The sequence below is a fragment of the Corvus moneduloides genome, chromosome 1, assembly GCF_009650955.1.
Source record: "Corvus moneduloides isolate bCorMon1 chromosome 1, bCorMon1.pri, whole genome shotgun sequence".
Classification (NCBI taxonomy): Eukaryota; Metazoa; Chordata; class Aves; order Passeriformes; family Corvidae; genus Corvus; species Corvus moneduloides.
In genome coordinates this window covers 157,080,717-157,105,811 of record NC_045476.1, presented here as the reverse complement: position 1 = coordinate 157,105,811, position 25,095 = coordinate 157,080,717, and the positions used below count along the sequence as shown (strand labels likewise).

The 25,095-nt window shown below is 40.7% G+C and overlaps 1 protein-coding gene and 1 long non-coding RNA gene across 10 annotated transcripts in view; one reads left to right on the top strand and one right to left on the bottom strand.

Moving 5' to 3' along the window:
- The first annotated feature begins 1,996 nt into the window (after nt 1-1,996).
- ASAP1 (ArfGAP with SH3 domain, ankyrin repeat and PH domain 1) overlaps nt 1,997-25,095 on the top strand; it is a 153,434-nt gene continuing 130,335 nt past the window's right edge. For 4 of the 5 annotated variants that reach the window (XM_032133433.1, XM_032133409.1, XM_032133426.1 and 1 more), the window contains exons 1-2: nt 1,997-2,079; nt 20,477-20,563. In XM_032133433.1, the coding sequence (XP_031989324.1) occupies nt 20,505-20,563 (59 nt within the window). In that variant the 5' untranslated portion in view covers nt 1,997-2,079; nt 20,477-20,504. Of the gene's footprint in view, nt 2,080-20,466; nt 20,564-25,095 lie in introns of those variants that run through there. The other variant, XM_032133402.1, reaches the window with a different exon arrangement.
- LOC116455500 overlaps nt 2,076-25,095 on the bottom strand; it is a 29,027-nt gene continuing 6,007 nt past the window's right edge. For 3 of the 5 annotated variants that reach the window (XR_004244405.1, XR_004244407.1, XR_004244408.1), the window contains 3 exons: nt 20,455-20,552; nt 19,803-19,864; nt 12,834-14,446 (listed from right to left, as the gene is read on the bottom strand). This is a non-coding gene — a long non-coding RNA (uncharacterized LOC116455500). Of the gene's footprint in view, nt 2,180-12,833; nt 14,447-19,802; nt 19,899-20,454; nt 20,553-25,095 lie in introns of those variants that run through there. The other 2 variants (XR_004244406.1, XR_004244410.1) reach the window with 2 other exon arrangements.

Genomic DNA, 25,095 nt, shown 5'->3' with positions numbered 1-25,095 from the left:
GTAGGAGAATGACTGGGAACATGAGGACCACGACTTGAAAGATATTTTCGTCATCAAGAATTAGGCTGGAGACCAAAGGAGAGTTTCCTGAGGAAGGGATGCCCCAAAGCCCCATTTTTCCACCCCAGTTCTGCTGCCAGGCTTCCTACGCCAACACAACCTGACTCCATAATCCAGGCATGATGTCCAAGCCTGGCCACTTCCAGGGAATGCTGTAACAAATGCTGGTTTGCCAGAGCTTCTGTCTTTGAAATAATAAGCAGAAACACACTGCAAGTAGCAGAAGGTGCTGAAGGAAGCCTTTTCCTATAGTGGTCCTATTTTGTTCCTAGCAGGAACCTTAATATAATGATACAGGTAGTATTGCATTGTGGGACTTACACTGGGGCCATTTCAGATGAGCTGATTGCCAGTGCCTTGAGCGAGGGCACCAGTCAGTGGATATTACCTCTGTGTCTAATTACTTCCACCAGCAAGTGAAATTCAAGGTAGTAATTTCTATCATTTTTTTAATTTCTAGGAAGTCTTAGGAGAACCAGAAAATCTAAAGACATGATGTTTTCTTTCTAACATGTTTAGGCAGGACTGTCCCAAAACGTCAGGTTTCAGAGAGAGGAAGCATTTTTGGGAGTGGGCCCTCGCCTTAGGAGTCCATAACCTCTGGAAAGCAGAGAAGCCTGCAATTGTCCACCTCCAGAAAACACAGTGAAGTCCCCATTCTGCAAACATGCAGGGGCTTAATTGTGTGTGCGTGTGTGTGCTTATAATACTGTGAATTTAAATTTGGCAACTCTCATGTAAACTTCACTTTATTAATTACATCTGTGGGAGCAAGGGGTCAGTTCTATGCAATATTATTGCTTCTCCTTGCTTTTGTAACTAGCTAAGAGCTTTACAATAATAGTGTAACCAAGGTAGATCATATAAAAGAAATAAATTAAGAAGCCTAAAAGTGATATTTTTAAGGATGACAAGTGAGCCACAAGACACAAAGAGCAAATTCTAAATTCCAAAAATAACCAACCGAACAGGCTTCATCTTAATTTTGCTAGCGACTGCAGAGTTTGTTCCTCGGTTCACAGAATCATAGGATGGTTTGGGTTGGAAGGGACCTTAGAGGTCATCTAATTCCAGCCCCTCCGCCATGGAACTAGATTTCTTGACAAAATGGCATAAAGGGGGTCCCCACTGCACCAGTGTGGAGTAAATCATGGCAGGGACTCTGCAAATATCCCACAGACAGCTATACAAATCTTGTGTCACAGCAAAAGAGAGTGGAAAAAGAACCAGGTAAAACTACCTCAGGACTACCAGGTATCCAGAGTCAGTGGCACACAGGAGTTCAGGCAGGTTGCTGCGGGGCTCAGGGTGCATCTCCTTGTCAGAGGAGGAAAATTATGCACTTTTTCACTAAAGCAGTACTGTGTAGAAATCAATGGAGTTCAAAAAAGAGAGGGCAGGGCTGAATGCAGGGCTGCCGCTCAGACTTCTGAGCACTCAGACTGTGGAGCCCCCCTGGCAGCTTGTGTTTCCAGGCGTCTCATAACACAGATCCGATTTCAGGCTCAGCCCTGGGCAGGCAAGGGGTTAACAGGGACACTGCACGTTAACTGTATCTGTGGAGATTATGGCATGTTTATCCAGTGTTCAGATTTCCTGTCTGAGTGTTTGGATTTCCTGAAATCCCTGCTATCAGCCCAAGTGCTGTCCAGTGAGCAGACCTTTTTCTCTCTCTCTTCCCCCCACCCCCCCTTTTTTTTTAACTTTGCTCACATGGTAGGTTTTCCTTCCTGCTCTCTTTCCAGTTGTAGTGCCTGTGTCTCCTCACCGGTCAGGACATTTATGGATGCTGATCAACAGTCTTAGACTCCAAAATTCTGAGGATTGCCGCACATTGGATTTCCTTTTTATTATTATTTCTTTATTTCAGTTTATTTTATCATTTTGTGGCAAGAAAACCTGAAGAAACATGCTCTTTTTCAGCTGCCTATGGGAGAATATGTTTTAGTCTGAGGTGGAATAATGGCCTTAGGCTTGAGGACCAAATCTGGAATGGGAATTCAGACTGCACACGTCCTGGTGAGTTACAGCGCGTCGGGGCTGAGCGTGGCTGGTAACGAGCAGCTCAGAGACAGGGACAAAGGCTGAGCCCATCCATTCAATGTGGCTGCGGAGCAAACTGCAAAAAGCAGATGGGTGAAGCTGAAGTCAGAACTTTTTCCAAAAAAAACAACTGAAGTCCAGTTTTATTTCCTGAAAATAACACACGCTGCTCCACAGCCCAGATAATGTCTAGGTAAACTTTGTAGCAAAATATGGAAGGCTGGATTCTGTGAGTCCTTTCTCATGTAAGTAACTTTTACTCAAGTAAACAACCTCAGTGAGTTTAAAAAGAGCTCATGTAAGAAAGGACTTGCAGAATGGGGCCCACATTGTAAATTGCAACGTCTCACTCACAGCAAAAATTAATTTTAAAAGAAAAATGAGCATTTTCTAATTCTCTTTACATGTTTCCTTGGCCTTTTACATTTTATTGTGGATCTAGATTTAAGTTTTAAGAAGAATCTGTGTGCCAACTATTTGCCCTATTGTCTCTTAAATAAGTTTGCAGTAGGAGTGACAGTGTATTCCATGCAGCAATGTGCCAGGAGGCCAGAAAGGGGCTTTCTGTTGTTGGAGGGAAAATGCTGAGTGCTGTGCTGCTCTGAATGAACTGGAAAGCTGCATTCAGACATGGGGCTTAGCTAAGGTTTTAGCTTCATTTTTGGATGTGAGAGCTCATGATGACATTATCAGCCTTAGGTGGTTTTAGCTAAACCACAGTCACAACTGCAATGAGTTGACCAGTCTCGAAATCAGTGACTCAGAATTTGAAAAGAAAAAAAATCTTCTTTTCAGGCCTCTTTGAAGCAGATTGCATTATTGGCATCCATGGAAGTGTTGCTGGAGTAAGTTGTGGAAGATAAAGCATCATCACTGCTGCAACTTTTGTTCTGTCCCGTGGCTGGAGGCTGTGGTTGTGCTGAACATTCCTGAGCTACTCACTGGACCCAGTCCAGGGATTTGATTCTCTAATTGTAGGGAAAAAACTTGATTCAGGAATTGCTTAGATGTAGGGAAACATCTATAGGAAAACCAGCTTTTTATCGTAATTTTATTTTTTATAGTAATTTTACTGTTTTTCTTAGATTATTGAACAAGTCCTGAATTCTAGTGTACAGTACTGCATGTCAAACAAGAGACTTTGATATTTAAATATTGGGAGGTTAATAGGACAGAATACTTTCCTTCTTACACTAATAAAGGGAAAGAGCCATTTTCCAAGTTCTTTGCAAAGTTTTCAGATTTGAGGTTTTAAACTAACTGTTTGGTGTGCCAGCGATCTCGTACAACCCTTTGAATGTGATCCTGCTGCTCATCTTCAAGGTTTTCTTTGCTATAAGTGGAAGGTTTACTAGAGCAGCCAGACCAAACTAAGGTCTTGTCTGCCTGGGAATCTCCAGCAATTCAGTTTTAATCATTAACATGGGGCAACACTGAAACTGGTGGCATTTTATGCATTGAAAGGTCAGTTCTTGCTGTGTACATAGGATGTACTCTCATTGTACTGGGTTGATTGTCAAAAAATGAAAGGGGGCCAAGGAACCCCTCACCTGAGTTGGACTGGGCCATGGTGCCCTGCTTGCCTTAACATGCAATTGATGGTCTGCGGTCATGGGTGTGATCAAACTGGCTGCAGCAGAAATGTGCTCCTCTCAAAGCTGGCAGAAGAGTCACATGTCATCAATGATCCATGAAGTACAGAAAATACAGATGAGGAGTCAGGGGAAATATAGAGACTCATCTAGGTCTACCCAAACCTCCTAGCTTTGGAAATTTTGTTGGCCTTCCAATGAGTAAGATCCTTGAGACTGGGTCAGTTGTGGGGTTTTACCCCCTTTTTGTAGGGCTGTCAGAACTTTTCTGGTTTCAGCCAGGTTGGGAATGCTGTGGGAATAGTTTTTCTGGTGGTATTTTGGTATTTCCTCTTCTGCTCACACCCAGAGCAGGAAGTGCAGAAGCACAACCTTCAGCTCATTGTGTACGGGTTTCTTTTTATAAATCTGAATTCTCTGCCCGCCCCCCTCTTTTTTTTTTTTTTTCCCCTAATAGCCCTCACATAGGCTTAAGGTTCTGTTGGATTTAGGCTGAGAATTTTTTATATATTTTCACATAATGATACTAAGCACTCAGAAGTTCCTTAATAATTCCTTAATAAGTGATTATCACATCAGTTTTCAATTATCTAAGTGCAATATTCCCAATCATTTACCCATGGTCGATAATGTTAATGTGCCAATGTCCCCCAGCAGCTGCTTCTGCTGGCATTTATTCCTGAACCTTCGGCAGCATGAGGACTAACTGGCCACCAAGACCTACCTACTCAGTTGCCCATGAAGAAATTCTGCAAATTCTTCTTTTTTTGTAATGAACCATACCGTTAAACTCTCTAAGATTAGACACTTCATGCTTTAATGTTCTTTTTCTCACTCATTTTCTTTTTCTGCATCAGTGAGGAGGTTCGACTCATGCACCTTCAGTCCATGTGTCCAACTCACTCACCATCACCTCCTGCTTTTCTTGCTGTTGTTGGCAAGTATGGATAAACAATTTTGACAGGTACAGAGTCCTGCAGAGCTAACTTCATAAGCACAGTGATGTTTCACTGCTCAGATGATAAATGGACCAGAGGAACTAAACCACTTTCACTGAAAACGTCCCCCACATCCAAATATTTTTAACCCTTCCTTTTCATGCAGTTTTTCTCAAAAAGCAAAGAATTCAATTTTGTTTCACACCTGAGAAAGCAGATCACGTGTGGATTGGATCTTCCCCCTCAAGACTATCCTAGTCACTTTGTGAGCCTTTAATCTGCCATTTTAGAAATTAAAATAAAGATGGATCTTAAAGTTGGTCCATGGCAAAGTAACTATCTCCATCTCCACTTGGGTGCACTCTCAGGAACACTACATGAACAGCTCTGCCAGTCATGTTTGGAAACTGTCCCCATGAGTTTGTAAGACAATTTGCTTCTCAACAGTTTCATAGTCTTCAAAAATACAAGGAAACACAAGCAAAGGGAAGTTAATTTACTTCACTAAAATCGTCTGTAACGTAAGGAGATTTAAGCAGATGCAATGGAATTACTGCAGGGATTTGAGTTCTGTGCTTGTTTGGGGGTGGTTTTTTTTCTGTTGCTGTTGGCTCCAAGTCTCTTTCTTGGGCTTTGGGGAGCTGCAGAGCTTCAGAGAGGGCACAGGGAGGGGGATGGAATGACAGCATGGGTCATTATTTCAGACACTGATTACCAGCAGGGCTCAGCCTAGACCACACATCACTCCTCCTACGTGGCACCCAGGAGCCAAGCTCCATCCATGCTGAACAGGGAGATGTGAAGCTCCTTGCTCAGTCTCCCCCTGAACCCCAAAGCTGAATTAAGCCCCACCAAGTGATGCTTTTAGTGCATCTTCCTCTATCTCGACTGGAGTTAACAAAATCCATCTGTCTATGTGAGTCAGCAGAAAAGTATTCAGCTTTTATAAGAGTTAAGGGACATGGGATAGGACAACGTCAAAGCGCATAAGTCTTTCCCCAGCTTGGCACTTGCACATCACGTGGGGAGAGGGGGTTGCATTTTCAGTTCCTATTCACCAGAGAGCTGGTTTACACCAACGGAGGATGTGGCCCGTGGTGTGCATGGCCACGGCTGCTGAACAAGGCTCCTTTCATCAGCAAACAAATGTGCAAATGGCATCACCCAGCACACACTGTGACACGGTGGCTGCTGGCACTTTAGGAAAGTCAAAAGATAACTATTTGCTTCTCATCAAAAGCAAAATGAGGAAGTCTCCCCTCTCCTCTTCTGCCCCCACTGCTACCACCCTGGCTCGAGCAAGTTGATCCTTAGGCATTTGTGTGGGGGTTTGTTCTCAGTGGTTAACCACATAACAATTTGAAGCATGTGGCTAACTCAAAAGAAACTGCCTTTAAACATTTGCAGACTGTAATTGTGTTGGAGAGAGCGAAGCGCAGGCTGGGCTGCTGGCCACCCTGGGGGCTGCGGCAGGAAGCCCTGAACATCCCACAGAAGGGTCCCGTGAAGAGGGGAGAAAAAGCTGATCTTATGTCTAGGACCTTCTCTCCTTGACAACGCTCTACAGCCAGGGCCAGATGTTCCCACCTCATATTTTGTGTCTTTACTTTGTGTGTCAGAGCAAAACACCCGACGGGAAACAGAACAGAGAGAAAAGGGGTGGCAATGAAGGGGACAGTGTTTTGGCACACCACTTTCATAAATAAAGCCAGAGAAAAAATAACAAATTGGAGAAGCTTTGCTGTGAAGCTGAGAGTGCCTGAGACTGCTGCATGATGCCTGCGGGAAGGGGTGAGAGGCAGGGTTGGAGAGCCAGGCTCTGCAGGGGATGTCAAGGAGCAACCCCGTCTGGGGTGGTAAAATACGTCATTAGTGCTCTTCCATCCCAAAAACCTGAATTTGTTGGACAGAGAGGAAAGACTGGAGAGAGGAGGTGTGCTAACAAGATGAGCAGCTGTGCTTTTGGGGGTAAAGACCCCAACACTGGCATGGTGCCTCAGAGCTTGTTATCCCAGAGCTGTGGGGCTGTGCTAACGTCCAGTTTGAAAGAATCTGGGGCTTAAAGAAGCCAATAAAACTGAAGATTGAAACACTTCCCCATGGGAAAAGATGTCTGTGAGGCATTCTGCAAGTAGTTTGTGACTCCCTAAGGCCATGGGATAATTGCCATCTGATCCAGTGCATCCTCAGCCCATGGTTAGGAGAGCCTCTCTTTGGCTACACATATACATGCTCCTAAGTGTTAATTGTGAAAATAGCAAGTGCAACTAATCTTCTTCACCCAACTACAAACCTCACTTGTAATTCAGCAGGTAAAAATACTGTATCTGTACAATTACCAGAATGGCTCCTGATCTAGGAAAGCAAATGGCTTTTGGAGTGTGGCCTTGAGGTTGAAAAGTTAAACTGATTTGGAGGAAGAGTAAACAAGGCCTTGCCAAGTCTTCTCTCATGGCTGCAGTGACAGAAGCTGTAGCCTGGTGGCACAGGGATGGGATTGGATTCCAATTAGAAATTGAGCTGTGCCCCCAGGTCCTGGGAAGACCTTCAACCCCAAACATTCCTCCATATCTGTTTTCCAATCTGGGGAGAAAATAAATCAGCCCTTAGTTAGTGGCTGAACGACACCCCTGGGATTGCCACCTTCTGGCTCCGAATTATGACGTGACCACAGGCAAGACACTGCATGGCACTACCCAGACCAGCAGCAGGAGCAGCATGGCTGGCTCCCACTTTCCTTTTGTTCATCTCTGCAGCAGCCAGAAGGGAGCATGTACATGGTAAATGCAAGGCCCACAGTTGATGCACTCCCCAGAACTACTGGGGCAAGGAGAGGGAGATGTCTCCTGCCAAGCCTGGCACAGCTGCACGTCCTTTTTATAGCAACTGGCCAAGTGCATAGAAAGCAATTTTTTCCTGGCCAGAACTGTCAGCCAGAGAGGCAGCAGGACATTTCAGGCACTAGGACAAGCCTTATAGTATCTAGATTCAGCCTAGCACCAAGCCCTTAGCACAGTGCTATGATTCTACATAGGAACATAAAACCATCTGAGCCAACACTTCTGGACCTTGTCTCCAGCAGTGGCTGATACATGAAAGGTGCAAGAGTTGAACAGGGAGGACATGTAGTGGTATTTCCACAGATTATGGCCCCAGCATTCCAGGATCTCATCTGGAGGATTTTCTGAGCTTTCATGCTTAGGATGTACCTGTCCTGCAAATATTTGCAACATGCTTTGTAGGCTTTTTCCTACTTAAACTAACACACATTTTAGGCATCCATTTAAAAAAGGCTCTTATAGGTACAAGAGATTGTTAGACAAAAATGGGTAGTTAAAATCATTGAAGGAATTTTGTCCTGAATTTACAGTTATTAAATCATTACTAACAGTGAGGGTACAATCCTAGTTTCCTACCTGATTTATAGTTGGGCTACAAAATGAATTTTGTGGAAATATTCCAGACTTATTTGTGACTAAACAAGATCTATGCCAGCACTATGGAACTCTAGTACTTTATTTACCTAATTTAGCATGGAACTATATTGCTACTTTCCTTCTGCATTAAAATCCAAGCAGTTCAGTATTCACACAAATTAATATGCCTACTGATGTAATCATTTACATAACAGCATGTTTGTCATAAAATGTGTAAGACTGCATTCTCTGCTGGTGGAGGGTACTGACTCCATCCATCTGATAAGAGGCAGGTTGTAGTTACACATCCTTTAATAATTATTTCAGCAGGTGTCCTTTTATTCCTGTTCATAATTAGTAGCTGAGTACTTAGCAAAGCTTGTCAGGATCAGAAATTCCTACAATTCAGTAGTTATCTATATTCATGAACAAAGAGGATCTCTACCTCAGTAGAATAATTTCTGAAGATATTTTAAAATAATTAAGGTTTTTAAAACTAACAGGTACCATAATTCTACAGTAAGTATAGAGATTTTGAGTTATTATCAACCAGCAGGGTATAATTCTGATGTTACATGTGTCCTAAATGAATCAGATTCCAGATTTAACCAATGGTAAAAAATGTCTTAGCCAGAATCCCAGATCACAAAGGTCATTTAAGCTATGTCATTTTTATTTTCTGTGTTTATGAAGCTGTGGTAGAGAATGATCTATCATATTTCTGTATTGACCAGGATGGGGTTAAAAATTTAGTATCCAAGATGATCTACAGCTGGTATTTATTCTCACTACCTAGACAAATGGGATTTGGCTCAGTGGTAACAAATTTCCTTACAATGAGAATATTAGACTTAAAGGGCGTCAGTAGCAGAGGAACAAGGATGAAAAGGTGATTGTAAGTCATGTTGTGCTGGAGCAGTGCAACAGCCTACCTGACACCTGGTCTGAATTACAGGAGTCTCTTGATGGCTGAGATTTATGCTTTTCTTCTCAGAGTTCCTTGGAAGCTCAGAGCAGTAATTAGGCTCTTTCCCCTATAGGGCAGTATACACATGTCTGCACAGGGTATTTCATAAACTCCTAGGCTTTATCCCCTCCCTTGCCTTCGAGCACAGAGGACAGCCTGGCTGTAAGGTTCTTTATCAGTGAGAAACATCCTTCCTGCAAGGATCATTTCTAACACTACTTCTGCCCATTTTAAGACACTGGGGTTTCCCCAACAGCTGCAAGTGGCTGACACATGTATTTCCTTCTCAAGTCTGGGATCTGCAATAGGCCCATGTCCTGTGAGTCACATCAGCAGTGTCCTAAGCAAAGTCCTACAATAGCTACAGCTTGAGCAAGAGGGTTAGACTTACAGCTCCTACCATAGATTTACACCATAGACAGACCAGGCACAAGAGGGAACATGACCCAAATCAGGTTTAGTCTCATCCTAAGGAAAACAAGGAGTCTAGGACAACACTTCATGATGCTGGTGCTGAAAGACACCTTATCATTTAAGGGAACCTTATCCATGTTGTGATTTACATCCTGGGAAAAAAGAAAAAGTAACTTATATCATAGGAATTCATATTATTTAAATAGAGTTAAATTATGTGTTACTGAGAACTCTGCAGCATCTGTAGCCTGTCTACAAGTGAGACTGAGGCAATTGCATTGTGTGTGTATGTGTTTCCCAAGACTTTGACCTCCCCTCAACCGAGACAGATGGAAGAACAGAGGTCTCAAGGGCTCCTATACATTTTGCAAAAATAGGCAGGTTGCTAGAAGAAAAACAATACTGTTTGAAACCTCTAACTTCCTCCTCCCAAAGGGAAAAGCCACAACTACTATGAGGCCAAATGAGAATTTCCACAGGAGTGTGATGATGTGCTCACCACAACCCAGGAGAAAAGCTTCCCCAGCATTTGCCCCTCCAGGCTGCCCATAAGGGGTTTCAGAGTTCCCAAATCCTCTTGGTGTCCATGCAAACTTGCGTGTGCCAACGTGGCTTTAGTAATAACAGTTTGCTGAAAGACACCTGTTGTTATTTGTCCCAGTAGTTAAATTCTCTCTCCTTGCAGTACCACAGGCCATTAAACCACCATGTCAATGCAAGAAGTGTTTCCTGGAGATAATAATGTCCTGGCATCAGTATAGCTTCCATACTAGTGCTGGCTGATAGTACAGTGGCAATGTTTTGAGAGGACCCTCTTTGCTGAACCCAGCCATTGTAGGTTAAATGTTCATTAGTAATTTGCAAAAGCCTAGAACTTCTGCCTAGAATTCAGAACTTCAGCTCATAACAAATTAGATAGATTGGATTAGATTATTTCAATGTCCTTCTGAAAGTGAGGTCGGTTATTTTAGTCCACTAAGGGTTTTGCTAGACAAGAGTTCAGTGCTTCCTCTTGAGTGTCCCAGTGCAGGACAATGTAATTCCACTCTGAGGTGCAGAAAATTTGTTTTTAAAATTTGAGGTCTATTCTAAATAGAAATCATCAGGTGGACCAGGCTGTTGAAGACAAGTCAATTCGAGTCTTGTGGAAAGACACTAAGTTCCCTTCAGAACGGGAACTTTGATAGGAGAGAAACTGGGACATCCAGAAAGGACAGGTCTGTGCTTTTGCTCCTTAGCATCTCCAGTCATCTGCAACATATATGAGGTTACCAGGCTTAGCAGGAGATGAGTGGTGGTCATGAACACCAGAAGTGAGCTGTACCAGCCAGCTCCTACTCCAGAAGCAAACTGCAGCAGGCTTTGCTCTGGTTCCCACAGATAGAGTGCAAAAGAGGAGGAAGACCACAGTGACCAGGCAGAATCTGTGTGAACACTGACAACACCCTCTGGTTTCAACAGTAGTTATCACAAGAAAATATGTTTCTGCTTTGTCCTTTCTTGTGCATGACAGAAACAAACAAGATATTTTTTTTCCCCAGAAAGGAAACAGGTTCATTCTGGAATGTGCTGGGCAGATCAGTTTCTTCTAAGTACTGAAGGATATATATGTGGGATTTCGACATTTTTAAGCCCTCCCAGGATATTTGTGCAATATTAATTGTGTCAGTTACAGCACTGGTTTTGCAGCAAACAGTAGACTTAATATAAGGAAAGCTGGCCTCATTTGTGCTGTTAAGTCTTTCTTAGAAGCAGAAACTATTTGCAAGATCATAACTTCCCTCACAGCCACTATGTTTAATTGGGGAAGAGTTCTCTTACAGGAGTAATATTCTTACTTCCGTTCACATCTGTGCAGTATTTTCCTGATCAGGAGATCAAGAGAAAGAGGATCTGAACAACTGCTTCTCTAAGTAATAATGAACACAGAGTTGTGCAGTAAATCATAATGTGCAATAAAATGAAGAACAAAATTTGGCTGGAGATTAATGGCTGGGAAGGGACTTACTGAATTAAATTGGATCAGATGTTCCCTGGAACAAAATCTGAGATATATTCACAGGGCTCTATGGTGTTGGTTTTGTTTTTCACAAAGGAAGATTTAACTTGATTGTTTTGTAACACCCTTGCAGAGTGATCTTAGGGGCTTGTGGGAGAGGACTGACACTGGCTGGAAATTCTGGTCCCACTCAGACAGGGGAGGGGAATGAACACGGAACTTTCCCACTACACAATGCCACAAACTTCTCAAGTGTTGCAGGGGCGCCGCGTTTTTACAAGATAAGGAGGGCTGACTTGAGTTCCCACGTTCAGGGGCAGATTCCTGATTACAGGTCTGCTGCAGAGACTGACACCCCTGAGCTACCTAAGGCTCTGCTCAAAGCTCAGCTGCACCTCTCATGATCCCTGTTAGGTGGTTCAGGTGCCTCCTTCTTACTGTGTCTTCTCTTGTTAACCCAATTTTAAGTGTCCAGCCTTCCAGATGACACATATGGGCTGCTGACTCAGGCTTTTCAATTTTCGCAGGGACTAAGGCCCTCTAAACCTACTCTCGATTTGATATTTCACTGCCAGATTTGCTTGTGACTCCAACCACAAGCAGCAAAACGTTTACACTTCGATAACTGCTCACCAAAGAAACCAACTTAAAACTGTAAACCAGTGACGGGGACTGACATGCTGGTGGTTTTTCTAATCAGAGATGTCTCTTGTTTTGTCAAGCTCTGGACTCAGTTCATTAATATATCAGAAGGAAACCAAACCTGAATAAATTGTTACTGATCGTGCTAGAGATACCAAAAACTCTTTCCCCTTCAATTAATTTGCTGAACTGAAAGTGAAACAGATCTGTGAGAGGGCAGATCAAAAGGCTCTCCTCAGCAGGTGTGATGCTGAAGGTAATGCACACACCTCCCTTTTCGCCTGCTCTCTGCAGCCCAGCAGATCTGCAGTGCTGGGGTTAGAGACTTGGCCTTATTAATGTGTGCTCCTTAGGCTTTTGTAAAAAATGGACCTAACAACAGTTGCCTAGAGCCAGAAGAAGAGGAGAAAGGCTATGTTATTAAAACCTAGAATGTAATACCACTTTAAAATTCATCAAAATGTTCAGAGCAAATTCTCCAGAGATTGGGGTCTTAGTCATCCCAGGTTTCTCCAGCTCATTTAGATAATTGGCCTTGAAATAGTTCTCTTTCTTTTTCTTTCTTTCTTTCTTTCTCTTTCTTTCTTTCTTTCTTTCTTTCTTTCTTTCTTTCTTTCTTTCTTTCTTTCTTTCTTCTTTCTTTCTTTCTTTCTTTCTTTCTTTCTTTCTTTCTTTCTTTCTTTCTTTCTTTCTTTTTCTTTTTTCTTTCTTTCTTTCTTTCTTTCTTTCTTTCTCTCTCTCTCTCTTTTCTCTCTTTCCCTCTTTCTCCCTTTCTAAGTAAGTATTCATGGAGCAGGCATCTCAGCTCCACAGCTGCAGAAGGGCAGCAGAAACCTCCAGATTCCCACCATGCATGTCTCTGCTATCTATGGTATGAGCCAACCCCATATGAGTGCATTCAAAATACTCATCTCACTGCCACTTGCAGAGACATTAGGCACTCATTAGCCAGTTTAACTAACTAATTCACTGGTAATATTAATTTTTTTATTAAGCGATTTATTAAATAACAGGAGCAGTTTAGAGAATATAATGTGTTATTTATTCTGCATTTTTAACTACCCTCAAGGCCTGGAGGCTCTCAGTCTCAATGCTTTCCCACCTTCTTGAAAACTATATGATTTGCTTACTTCTGTCTTGGTATAAATTCATGCTGTTACCAAGACAGGCAGCCCAAGTAGTTTTACATGAGTTTGAACAGGAAACTGATACAAATGAAACTGAAAAAAGAAGTTATTTTTCAGATGCATCATTCTCCTGGTAAAAATATAAAACTAGCATTACAATGTATAATTATGTTGTGGTTTTTTTCTGTAAATTCTACTGAAGAAAATCCTAAAAATCAGTACAGCTTCCCATTAGATTGCCACTGGAAAATATGTCAGCATCTGTGGTAATGCACCAATTTTTTTTTCTATTGTTTTCCATTGAAAGTTTGGGGTTTTTTAAAATTTGTTTTCTGCCTCCTAATGTCTCTTCTTGACTGTAGAATTAGAGGTACAGTCTTATACCTGCCCGTGGTATGGTTCAGGCAGAAACAAGAAGTCCCTGCTGCAATACTTTTAGGCATGCAGCATTTTTGGGGTAGGTGTTTACCTCTGGGATCAGAACCCTACTCTCTCTCTTTCAGTCAGTAGGATGAAAGAAGCAGTTTAGTGTGTGATTCCTCTGACTTTACAGACATCTACTTTATTATCTCTGCTTTAAATTTCTACTTTTGTAGGATGAGGTGAGATGCAACCTACTTTCAGCTTTCTGTGCTGACCATATCATCAGTCACGATGAAAGGAGTCTGGAGTGAACAGCCCAGGCAAAGACACTTTGTCAGATACACTCCACTTTTACAGTCTAAAAGTTGAGTCAGAGCTCACTATAGTGGAGGTAAAGAATCACATTTACACAGACTGACTTTGGGTTAAGTTGCAAAGGCTCTGTTCTGTCACTAACTTTTGAGTTTATCTCATTTTTCTATGTAGACAGGACATATGATTTCAAAGACATAAATATCCATGCTAATGGATCTGGGCATGACTCACTGTATGGGTAGATACAGACTTGAAGAGAATACTTAGGAACATCTTTCTATGCCTGTATTGAGGCTTCTACGTGCCTTGTATTTTGGGAAATTCTCTACAGACACTTTGATATTTCTATACTCTGCCTCTGCTGAAGGACAGGACTGCTAGAAGTATTACTGAGCCAAAATAAATTACATTTTCACAGGGCCGTTAAGTAGAAGAGTGGTACTGCTTGGTGCATGTCAAAGAGGAAGGAATGGCAAACATGGCACTGTGAAGGGCAGAGCTGTACCAAGACAAGAGGGGTTTTCAGAAGCTGGAGTCTGATGGTCTTGTCTTCAGTTTGCTGTGGCCATCCTACAAATATAAATCAAATATATTAACTTCTGTGAGGCGTTCAGACACCAGGACAATGCATGACCTCATGAGTGCCTGACTAATCGATGAAGGCTGGAAGTAGGAGGTGTTCTGCTTGCTTTGCTTGGGTGCTGACAACACAGTGTAGAAAAGCTTCTGTAGGAAGGACATGGAATGTTCAACTGCACCCGACTTTTTGTGCAGAGACAATTTGATCTTCAACACAGATACACCAGGTTTAGTTTCTAATTTTAAAAATTATTCCTTCCTAAAAACACAGATAGCAAATGGTTGATCTTGAATTCAGCCCACAATCAGTGGTTATTGAGAATGAGTGGGGGCAGTGACAAGACAGCTTGATGTCACATTCAGATTATATTATTAATCTATTATCTATATACCATGCACAGGGTATTTTGCTATAAACTATGTACTGAGTAAATAACTAAGCAGTGACTAAGCATACAGGGAAGGTGGGAAGTGCTCTTGCGTGTTATTAGCCCCTCACAATCTTCAGAAGTGGATTGTAAGTAACTCAAAATCTTGGACTGCAAATGGCAACCTTGTCATCAAATATAAAAAAATACTCTTGACAAGATCAGTGAAAGCTTCCAGAGGTCTGAAGCTGGGCAGCAGACACTCTGATTAGCTGCTGCCTCCACAAAATGAAAATTCTTCCCTAAGCCCAAGAAACAGCTGATGGATATATTCGGAAGTGATAAAAAGGTCAGTCTTAAGTGGATACAAGGAGCTTTAACTCACAATACCACCATCTTGAAGCCCTTAGATAAATAACAAAAGACAGGCTTCAAAGACTAGATATTCCTTCAGTCTAAATACTTACACAAATCTTTGTCATATATCTGAGTCTTAAAGAAAATTCACCTCTGAATGAGACTGCAGAAAATGACCAAACGAGTACCCTTGAGCCCTCTGGCCCGCTCTGGCAATGTGCTATAACATCCTAGGGTAGGGATACAGTGCAAAACTCTTGAGTATTAGAATTCTATTTTGCAGCATGAATTCCAAACCATTATTCTACAGCACTTGCACAGCCCATCCATGATCATTTCATAATCATATGACAATTATATCACATGAGATAGAGAACTAATTTCCATTCTAACAGTAATAACCATCTCCTAAAACTACGTTCTTTTTTAATCAGTTGCTATTTCTAAAAGTACCATGCAAGAAAAGGTCTGAATTTTTAAGTTAACTTTCCATACATATTCAAACACAAGGGCATTTCAAGATGAATAGAAGAAATCTCATACTTTTTAATATATTTAAAAGTTTGGTGTAATGACCTAAGGATTAATAACCCGCTCAGCCTGACATCAATCCAGTGCAAAACACTGGAATTGTTAATTCTAGGTATTATTTATAAAGAATCAGAGAAAAGAAATGCAATTTTTTTTTTCATTAATCATCATATGCCAATCGAGATGGATTTAAGGAAAATATATTTTATTTCAAGAAAGTGATCTTGATATTTTTTCAGGTTTTAAATTTTCCTGGGGAAAAAACCTATACTACTTATGTAATACTTATGAACTTTGGTAGCACTTCTGACACTAAACAAAACTTTGATTAAGAAATTAGAATTCTCTAAAGTCATCACTGTAATAATTGAATAGATTAAAAACTGAGCAATTGACATTCTCAGAAACCCTTATAAGCAGGGACACATCAAGAGGATGTCACTCAGCTCTTCAAGGTCACTCCTGGGCTCTGTGCTGGGTTAGTTTCCCATTATTATTTTCCTTCAGGATTCAGCCTGTGTCTGTAAGCATGATAATATTTTGATAGTATATTTTTATGGAAGCACTGAAAATACATACAGCTAAATGTATGAGGTCAGGATGGAGCTTCTATTGCTCAGGACATACTAAAATCAAGTCCACAGAGAAATATCCTCAGATTTGCTTCACTGAAGTTTGTTAGACCACATCTTAATAGTGTTATCCAAATCACAGATTAGGGCAAAGCCAAAGAACATATGTTTGTCACATCCTGTTTGGATGATACCAACACAGACACAAACAGAACAAGCAGATTTTGGCATGATATGAAAGACATTTTTGTTAATCTCGCAGTTGTTAAAGAACATGTCAGTTATCACTTGGACTGAGTAATTTAATTCCATATTTTGCCCATGAAAGTGTCTTTAATAACCTTTGAAAAATGTGATTTTGAAGACAATCTTTAAATTTGTAAGATCTACTTTTCAACAGACCATAGATAGAGCAATGACTTGATTCACTGCAGTTCAAACAACAAGCTTATCTTTTTCATTTGCAGGAAATAAGATTTTTCTACCTGCTATATTTTAAAGCTTTTTGGGATATAAAAGCTTTCTGCTCAGTCATTAGCTGCAAATTGCAGAATGAAGCAATACCCTACAGCATTTCCAGATGAAGTAGTCTGTTTATACAGAAAGCACAAGAGCTATAATTACTACACGATCACATTTGTATATCAAGGTCAGATTTCTGTGATTCACACTATTGTTTGGACATAAAGGGAGTTGATTTTCAGCATGGTGGTGCACAACTACTATTGTTGTTATATCAGTGACTGTAGAAACAATATTAACTTTTGCTTGTTTGAGTTTTTCTAGTTAGGCTAACTCCAGTTCAGGCATATGAGAAAATTGGCTAGTTACTATTTGCCCTAAAATACTCATTAGACATGAAAAATATGGATTTATATTATTGCTAGTCAAGTCATATATTCTATTATGAAAGAAAAAAAAAGTCCTCTAAAATGAAAAGCAAGCTGAAATAGGTCATTAAATGACTTAAGCATGAAATCACACAGAGTTTAAGCAATATCAAATACAGGTAATTTAAGAATGTAAAAAATATTTCCTGATATTTTCCTCTCCTCTGCAAAATTCCTGCATATTTTTTTTCTTGATTATTACCCAATATATTGGCAATTTTTATATTCTCTTCCTGAGAATGCACTGGCTTTCCACATAATTTATCCAGTCCTAAAACCTTAAAAATATAGGGATTCAACTCATTATACTTATTAGTTAGGCATTGGGATTAGTCAAGCACTTAGATTGTACTAATTAATTCAATATAATTGTATGTATTTATAATTAGACGCAAGAACAAATGCTTTCCTCATCTAAGGACTAATAGAATCTGCTATTGTATTATTGTATTATTGTATTGTGTTGAGTTGTCACCCAGTTGCCATTAATGTCACCCTGTTCTCAGTAAGGCCCCCTCCTTACTTAAGCCCCAGCTCTTTTCAGGTGTAGGTGTCCCTGGGTGAAAGCTAATCGTATTTCTCCAGTTTTCATTGTTCTCTATATGTTCTAGGCTTTTATATTTCACATTCCCTCCCTGCTCCCACTCACATACTGTCATATATAAGGATTTTCCATAAATCTGGTAATGTCTTCTTCACATTTCCAAGGACAGTTGGGAAGCATTGGTTTTGTTTTTTTGGGGGAGTGAGAAGCAGAGTCAAAATGCCATCTTGACACAGCCCAAATTCTACTATTGCCATTGGGTCAAGAGTTTCAGAAAAGCTGTATTTAGCCTCAAAAGGCTCTTTACCCAGAGGAATCACTCTAATGGGTGTATGGCTCGAGAAATTTGCCATCTGAATGATGTCCTAATAAATTGTCCAAGGTCAATGAGCCAATATTGAACTCACATGAGTACTTTCATCACTGGGCTACCATTCCTCTCTCCAGGAGAGCCACATGTTTCCTTCTCAGTGCTGTTTCTCATCGAACAATGATGATAACTTCAACCAACCTGCTTTCTTTATAAATATTTTTTTTGATTTCTTTGATATTTAATTTATTTGCTGATTGCTGTTGTATCAAGAGGCCCAAAAATGAGTAGGAGACCTAGAAAGGGTCATAATCATTCAAACCCACTGAGATCTAACCAAACATGCTCATAAAGCTGCTTATAGCAAATGAGCAATTAAATAATATTCAGTAGCTTATTATAGCAGACATAAAGAGATTCTGTGAGGTTTTAGTCTTATGAAAAATAAATTGCCATCCATTTAAAATGTAGTCCAATGTCAATCACAGTTACTTGTAAATTTAGGTCAGCATCCAATTTAGAAAGTCATGAATGATTACATATTTTTTATTTCTTGCTTTGATTTGAATAACATAAACCTATGATGATGGTGACTTTTTTTGCCTAAGGAGATGAATAATATAATTAAAAGGAAGAGGTGTGCTGTAAAATTAAACAACCAGCAGACATGTCATCATGGGTTGAGTCACATGCAGGGTTGCCAGTGGCTATGGGTTTGCTGTAAGATGGTGGTATTCAGTTATCTGCCAGGAGAGGTCTTTCCCAATCCAGAAAAACACAGTACAGTGCCAGGGCTGCCTTCTAACAACTTTTTCCTGCATGTAAAACAATATTCAAGCATGATTTTCTTGGTTTAAGGCAGATACTACTCCTCTTGCACACTGGCCTTCAAATCAAAGGACACACCTCCTCCTTATGAGCAGAGCCCGTAACCATTTTTCCTCCTATGCTGCCAAGCTGCTGGCATACGTGGTAAAATCTCAGATCCTTTCCAGCCAGCACGTAAAAATCTGAAATCTGCTGGTAAAAAAGATGTCTAACCCTCTTAATAATAAAAGAGCTCTTGACAACATAACTTGAAAATATTCTAAAGGCTCAGAAACAGAAGGAAAAAGAGAGATACTAACATTCTATCCAAAAACTTGTATGTGGCAATTTTTAATTGAATCTCATAAGTCTTCGAGACAGGGATTATTCTATGTTATTTTTAATGTTAAGGGTTGGAAAACCTCCAGACCCACATGACATAGCTGGAAACACAAAACAAACAGGACAAACCCCATAAACAAACTACAGCAGTCTCTGGGGAAATAGGTCAACAGGCATAACAAGGCTTTTCTTAGACAGAAGGTTAAAAAAAAAAAAACTCATAGAAAAGGATTTGTGGTTTTCCTCATGGAATCAAGGAATCAAGTGATGTGCTCAAATGAAAATGGGCAGACTGATTAATCAAAGGGTGTAAACTGGGGATGGCCTCTCTCCCACTGTCCTGCTGCCTGGGCCCCTCTGTTTGACTCTGATCTCATCTTTATGGGTCCTTGTTACCTCTCCCATCTGCCAGCTCACTTAGTCCACATCTCTCTGTCTCATGGGGTTGTCCCAGCTTCCCTGCTTTACCATCTCATGGCAATGTCTTATGTGCAGTATTCACCTTCCCAGCACCCATATCTGGCCTCAAGCCCCTGCCAATCTTTTTCCAACTTGTTCCTTTCAACAAAACATGAAGATCAGCCCAGAACGTCCCAAAGTGAAAAGTATGTGCCAGCCCTACTCACCTGCTCAGGGCTCTGCAGTATCTCTGGCACCTTCCTTTCCCCACAGCAACTCAAGTCTTAAACTGGAAAGAGTATGCAATATAATGGCAGAAAAACCTGATGAAAAACAGTGAGAACACTTTTCCATATCCTGCTATGACTGTCTCCCCACACCCTCCTACCCTCTCCTACATGCAGGATTACTGCTCATCAGAACACTTCTTGCTCCCAGTCTCTTTATCTTTCAGATCTTCTCTCCATCTTCCAAAAAAGATCAGTCTGGTGCATACACCTGACATAGACATTTTCAGCCTGAATGGTTACACTGAAGTTATATCAGAAAACAGGGTCTTCTGAAGTGTCAGACAACTTGGTCAGGCGATGTTACCAGCACTGCACTCAGTCCAGCTGACTGAGTAGTTGCCACATTGAGTTAGACAGGTTTCCCCAGCCACCTAAATGAAACTCTCCTCTAGAAATTTTTAACAAGGTGCTCTTTTTCAGGGAATTTCTAATGGATCTGTTTACCACAATGAAACTCCCAATATCAAAGGCAGCAATCAAAACATAGATGATAAATTGCCATCACTGAAGAATTAACACACATTTTTTCAAACTGACTGTTTAAATAAGTGACTTTTCCAGTCCCATAGCTTTGGTCAGTTTTACTTACTTGATCTTTTCTCCTCATCTAGGTGGGTTTCTGGTTGTGACAGATGAGACATGAGATCTTCAGCATCCAGGCTTTCAAGTTTTTCTTCAAGAGATTCACTATGGAACCGGTAAGAAAGACAAAAGAAATAAATATAAATAACTCGTTTAAAGAGTAAAAAGCAGACCAGATGTTTTATCAATTCTAATACCTGCCAGTGGGTTTTTTTTTTCTGCTTAATGCCACTTTACTACAGTAGGTGCTCCTCAGAAAAAGTCTAACCTATTGATCCTTTTAAGGATCAAAAATTCCAAGAAATCAGTAAACCCTTACAAATCATTGATCACCTGAGCAAGTATTGGAACAAACACTAACATTTATTATGTAGTTTGGTTTGCTTTCATAGATTTCAAGGCTGGATGAGGGGAACAGGATCTACAAAGGACATTGTAAGTCCTTTCAACTCATCTAGATCTGGTAACTGATGTTGTTTTAACTTTGAAAACAACAAATCTCTGAGATCAGCCTGAAAAATCTATGGCAAGATTTGTGTGGGGGCTTGAAAAGAGGAGGGACTCTCTTCTGTGCATGATGTAAAGTGCTGAATAGCACACAGTTGTCTAAAAATGCTTTTGTTTTTTCAGTCTCTGGATGGTGAGTTCTCTTGTTTTAAAGTTTTTACTCTCTTTCACTGAACCACTAAAAGCTACATTTCGACTGCCTGACTCGAATCCCCTACAACAACAATACTGATGGTTAAGGCTGAAGTTTTCTTTGTACTGGGTGCACTGGCTGGAGCTACCCTGGCACAGGTCACTGCTCCCTGTGTGACCACGCAGCAGTGTGGGACTTTCATCCTTTCTTCCTCCCTGGGGGAGTCAGTTGACCATATTGCACTCCAGACCAGTCAAGAGGGTGAATCACTGCTGCTGATCTTCTCAAAACTGAATAAATCCTCCTTTGGTGCATTTTCTTTGTCACATGGCTACACATATTTTTCCTTTTTAAGTCCATGAGGTCTTAAATAAGCAAGAGTTCAGAAGTCAATCAATCATATTTTTAAAAATATGAAGCTATTGAGCTGGACATTTCTATTTGATTTTGAAATGGCACTTACATTTTTATGTCCTACTGCTCCTAGACTTCCTTGAAGGAATAAAATAAAACACAACCACCATCAAGAAAATAAGTAGTGTTAACATCCCTGAAATTAATGAAGCCAAATTTTCTACAGATCTGTGTCTTGACTAAAGCTCCTGAGGAGGTGTAAACCGTCACTGAAACTTTTCCCATGACTGGGACACTTAGGGAATCTTTCTCCCACACTGATTATCTTAACAAAGAACAAGGTGACAGTGAGCCTTTCCTCCTCATAAGGGCAAGAAACATCTTTTTCCCATGCTCATTTTTATTTTCCCACAAAACTTTTAGGAACTGAAGATTTTTGACATCTTTCCTGCCACCCTTTCAAATTTTCTGGGATCAGCATTGCTTTTAAAATATCCTTAGAGGCAGAACACATGAGCAGATGGTCACCCTCTACAGTAGTCAATGGAGCACCAGTTAACTTAGGAAGCTGCAAGCTCAAATTCAATGCTTAAAAGTAGAAGCAAATGAGTAATCAGCAAAAGGAGCTGTTGTGATGGACCTCTAGACTGCAATTCTGCACTTTTTAATTTCATTTAGCACCACATGAACACTGGCCCAACAGAAATTTGGTTCACACAGCAAGACTAGTTTCCAAAAGCTTCCACATGGTTATCTGTCATCCTGGGTTTTAACAGAACCCTACGATTCCAACATTCAAATATCTACATTAATAAAATCTGCAAACCATAATTTTAAACATGAGTATTTATGCTTGAGCATAAAGGAGATATGCATAAAATCATTTCAGACCTAAGGCATGTTAAAAATACTGATTTTCTTAATAAAACAAACAAATGTACGAACAAAATAAATACAGACAAAATAAAACCCAAAAGGCATCACTCCTGAATTGAAAATTTCTTATGTTATTTTCAAGTCTAGAGTCTGGCCAAGTGATGTATCATTGAAAATAGTAGCTTATATAAGGGAAACACAGATGTGCTAGTAAGTTCAGTGGTTGCAAGGACCTTTTTTATAACATCCAACATCTGCAGATTTATTTCCAGCCTTTCTCTAATGAGATGCTATTTAGGAAATTGAGAAATAAAGTATGCTCAGTCAACACTATAAGCCAGCATTTAAACTTCAACTCAGTAGGCCCATACACATTCATGTCTGCAAACTGTGTCTTAGCAAAGCTTGTGTGAAGCCACAAATGACTTCTGAGTATGTGTTTATTATCACAGGGGTCTTAGTCGCTCTTTTTCCACAAAGTAATAAAACTATAAATATAGAGGGGGAAGCCCCTCACAAACCCAGATCTTTCTGATTCTTATTTTCACAGCATTAACAACTAGTAGGAAGAAACCTTTTCATTTATCTGCCAAACCTTTTTGTCTGTCCAAAAAAGTGCTGACAAAATTGTTTGGCCTGAGAGTCCTTCTCATCCCTCAGCTATTTTTTGAAACTCTTACAATAAAATGTATATTAAAAATACTTAGTTCTGATATAGCAGTGTTCAGCTGAAAAAGCCCAGTATGCTTTCATCTAGAAAAATAAATATAATTGTCTGAATTCCACAGATAGAGAAACACACACAGGCATCAGCTTCGATGTCAGAGCCATGGGTGGCAGCTCAAGGACATGATCCCAGGTCTACAGAGCCTTTATTTAATTCTCAAACTGTTTCATAGTGATATCTTGTTGGGACTACCTAAAAACAGAGGCTAGACAAAATTAAGAGAATAAAAGCGGTTATATTTATTGAAAGGCCTTCAGGTACATTAGGGCAGTCAAAGTCCCCAGGGGCTACCCCCAAAATGGACAAGAGGGTCACGGGTTTTCATACTTTTATAAGTTTGGTCCATTTGCATATCGGGGGTTAATCCTCCAATTATAGCTACAGGTATGAAGTCATTACCCCAAGTTTGCTTCCCCCCAACTCACTTTTGTTTACATATCTCAGGGCCTGAGACAGTAAGTTTCAAGCCTAGAGAGGAATTGTCTTGTCTGACCAAAATGGGAGAACAGTAGCTAACAGGCTATATTATGGAGTTTAGAATTATACACTAAAGAAGTACAGGATATGAAAAATATTAAAGCTAAAATCGTAAGGCATCAATAGATTCATTTTGGTCTGAACCTTCATTTTCACTGCAGACAACATGCTGCATGCTGCCATCAGCATACATTTAGCAGCTTCGGTAGAACCAGAGTTGTGCCTGGTAATGACACAGCCATATCGTTTCCAGAGGGAAAGAGAAAATATTGAAATGTTTGCAATGTGGGCTGAGGCTTTATTTCATTCTCTTTTTGTTTTGGATAGCCTGCTATGCCAGCTGCCCTGCAACATGTTCATTTCTGCAGTATCACGCTCTGATTTTAGTCATTGCTATTTCTCATATTAAAAAAAAAAAAAATAAAAAAGCATTCAGCTACTATGACTCCTGCTTTGGAAGGACTCTTATTTCTCTTGTTTCAATCAGAGTATCCCTTCATGACATACTGGCTTCATCTTGTCCTTTGCAATCCCACTGGCACAGCCTGCTCTCATGCCAATGTGTCTGCGATGCCCTTCCCAACAATCTTTCAAGGGCTTGCTCAGTGTAAGGAATGCAAGGATAAACATGCACAGGTTGCCCTGTGCTGTTCTTCAACCTCTCCAGTGCAGTGATGGTGGGTACTGCTGGAAGAACAGCTTCCTCAGGGTTGGCAGTCTGACCATCTCTGTGAGTAACAAGCAGGCTCATATTGGCTCATACTTGGGTAAGGGTTAAATTTGCAAGTGGCTCCACTGAAAGTTTTCTTATCCATCAGCACTCATAAGAGTTTGATATCTTTGAACTGTCCAAAAATGAGTCCTTATAGAAGAATATACTGCTGTGCTTTTATATTCTGTAGATGTTGTAAGAGCTGTATTTGAATCTGTTGTCTCCTGACACACAGAATCATAGAATCATAAAATATCCTGAGTTGGAAGGGACCCACAATGTTACTGAGTCCAAGTCCGGGCCCTGCATAAGACCAAGCCTGAGAATAACACCATGTGCCTGAGAGCGTTGTCCATATACTTCCTGAGCTCTGTCAGGCTTGATGCTGTGATTGCTTCCCTGGAGAGCCTGTTCCAGTGCCCAGCCACCCTCTGGGGGAAAAACCTTTTCCTAATATCCAACGCAAACATCCCCTGAGACAGCTTCAGGCCATTCCCTTGGGTCAGGTCTCTGGGCACCAGAATGAAGAGATGAGTGTCTGCCCGTCCTCTTCCCCTCATGAGGATGTTGAAGACCACAGTGAGGTCTCCCTCAGTCCCCCCCTCCTCAGGCTGAACAATCCAAGTGACCTCAGCCACTCCTTGTATGGCTTCCCCTCCAGACTTTTAATATGCATTATTACACTTCCTATGAACTGAAGTAAGGCTTCTTAAATGACCACCTCTAACAAAAAACCTCTGTGAAACAGAAATAACAAATTCAGTCCATCTGTAACAAGAAAAAGAGCATGTCTGTCCTGAGCCTGCTGCCTCCTGCTGCAGATGAGCATTTTCTCTTTGGAGAATGCAAGGGTTGCAGGGGA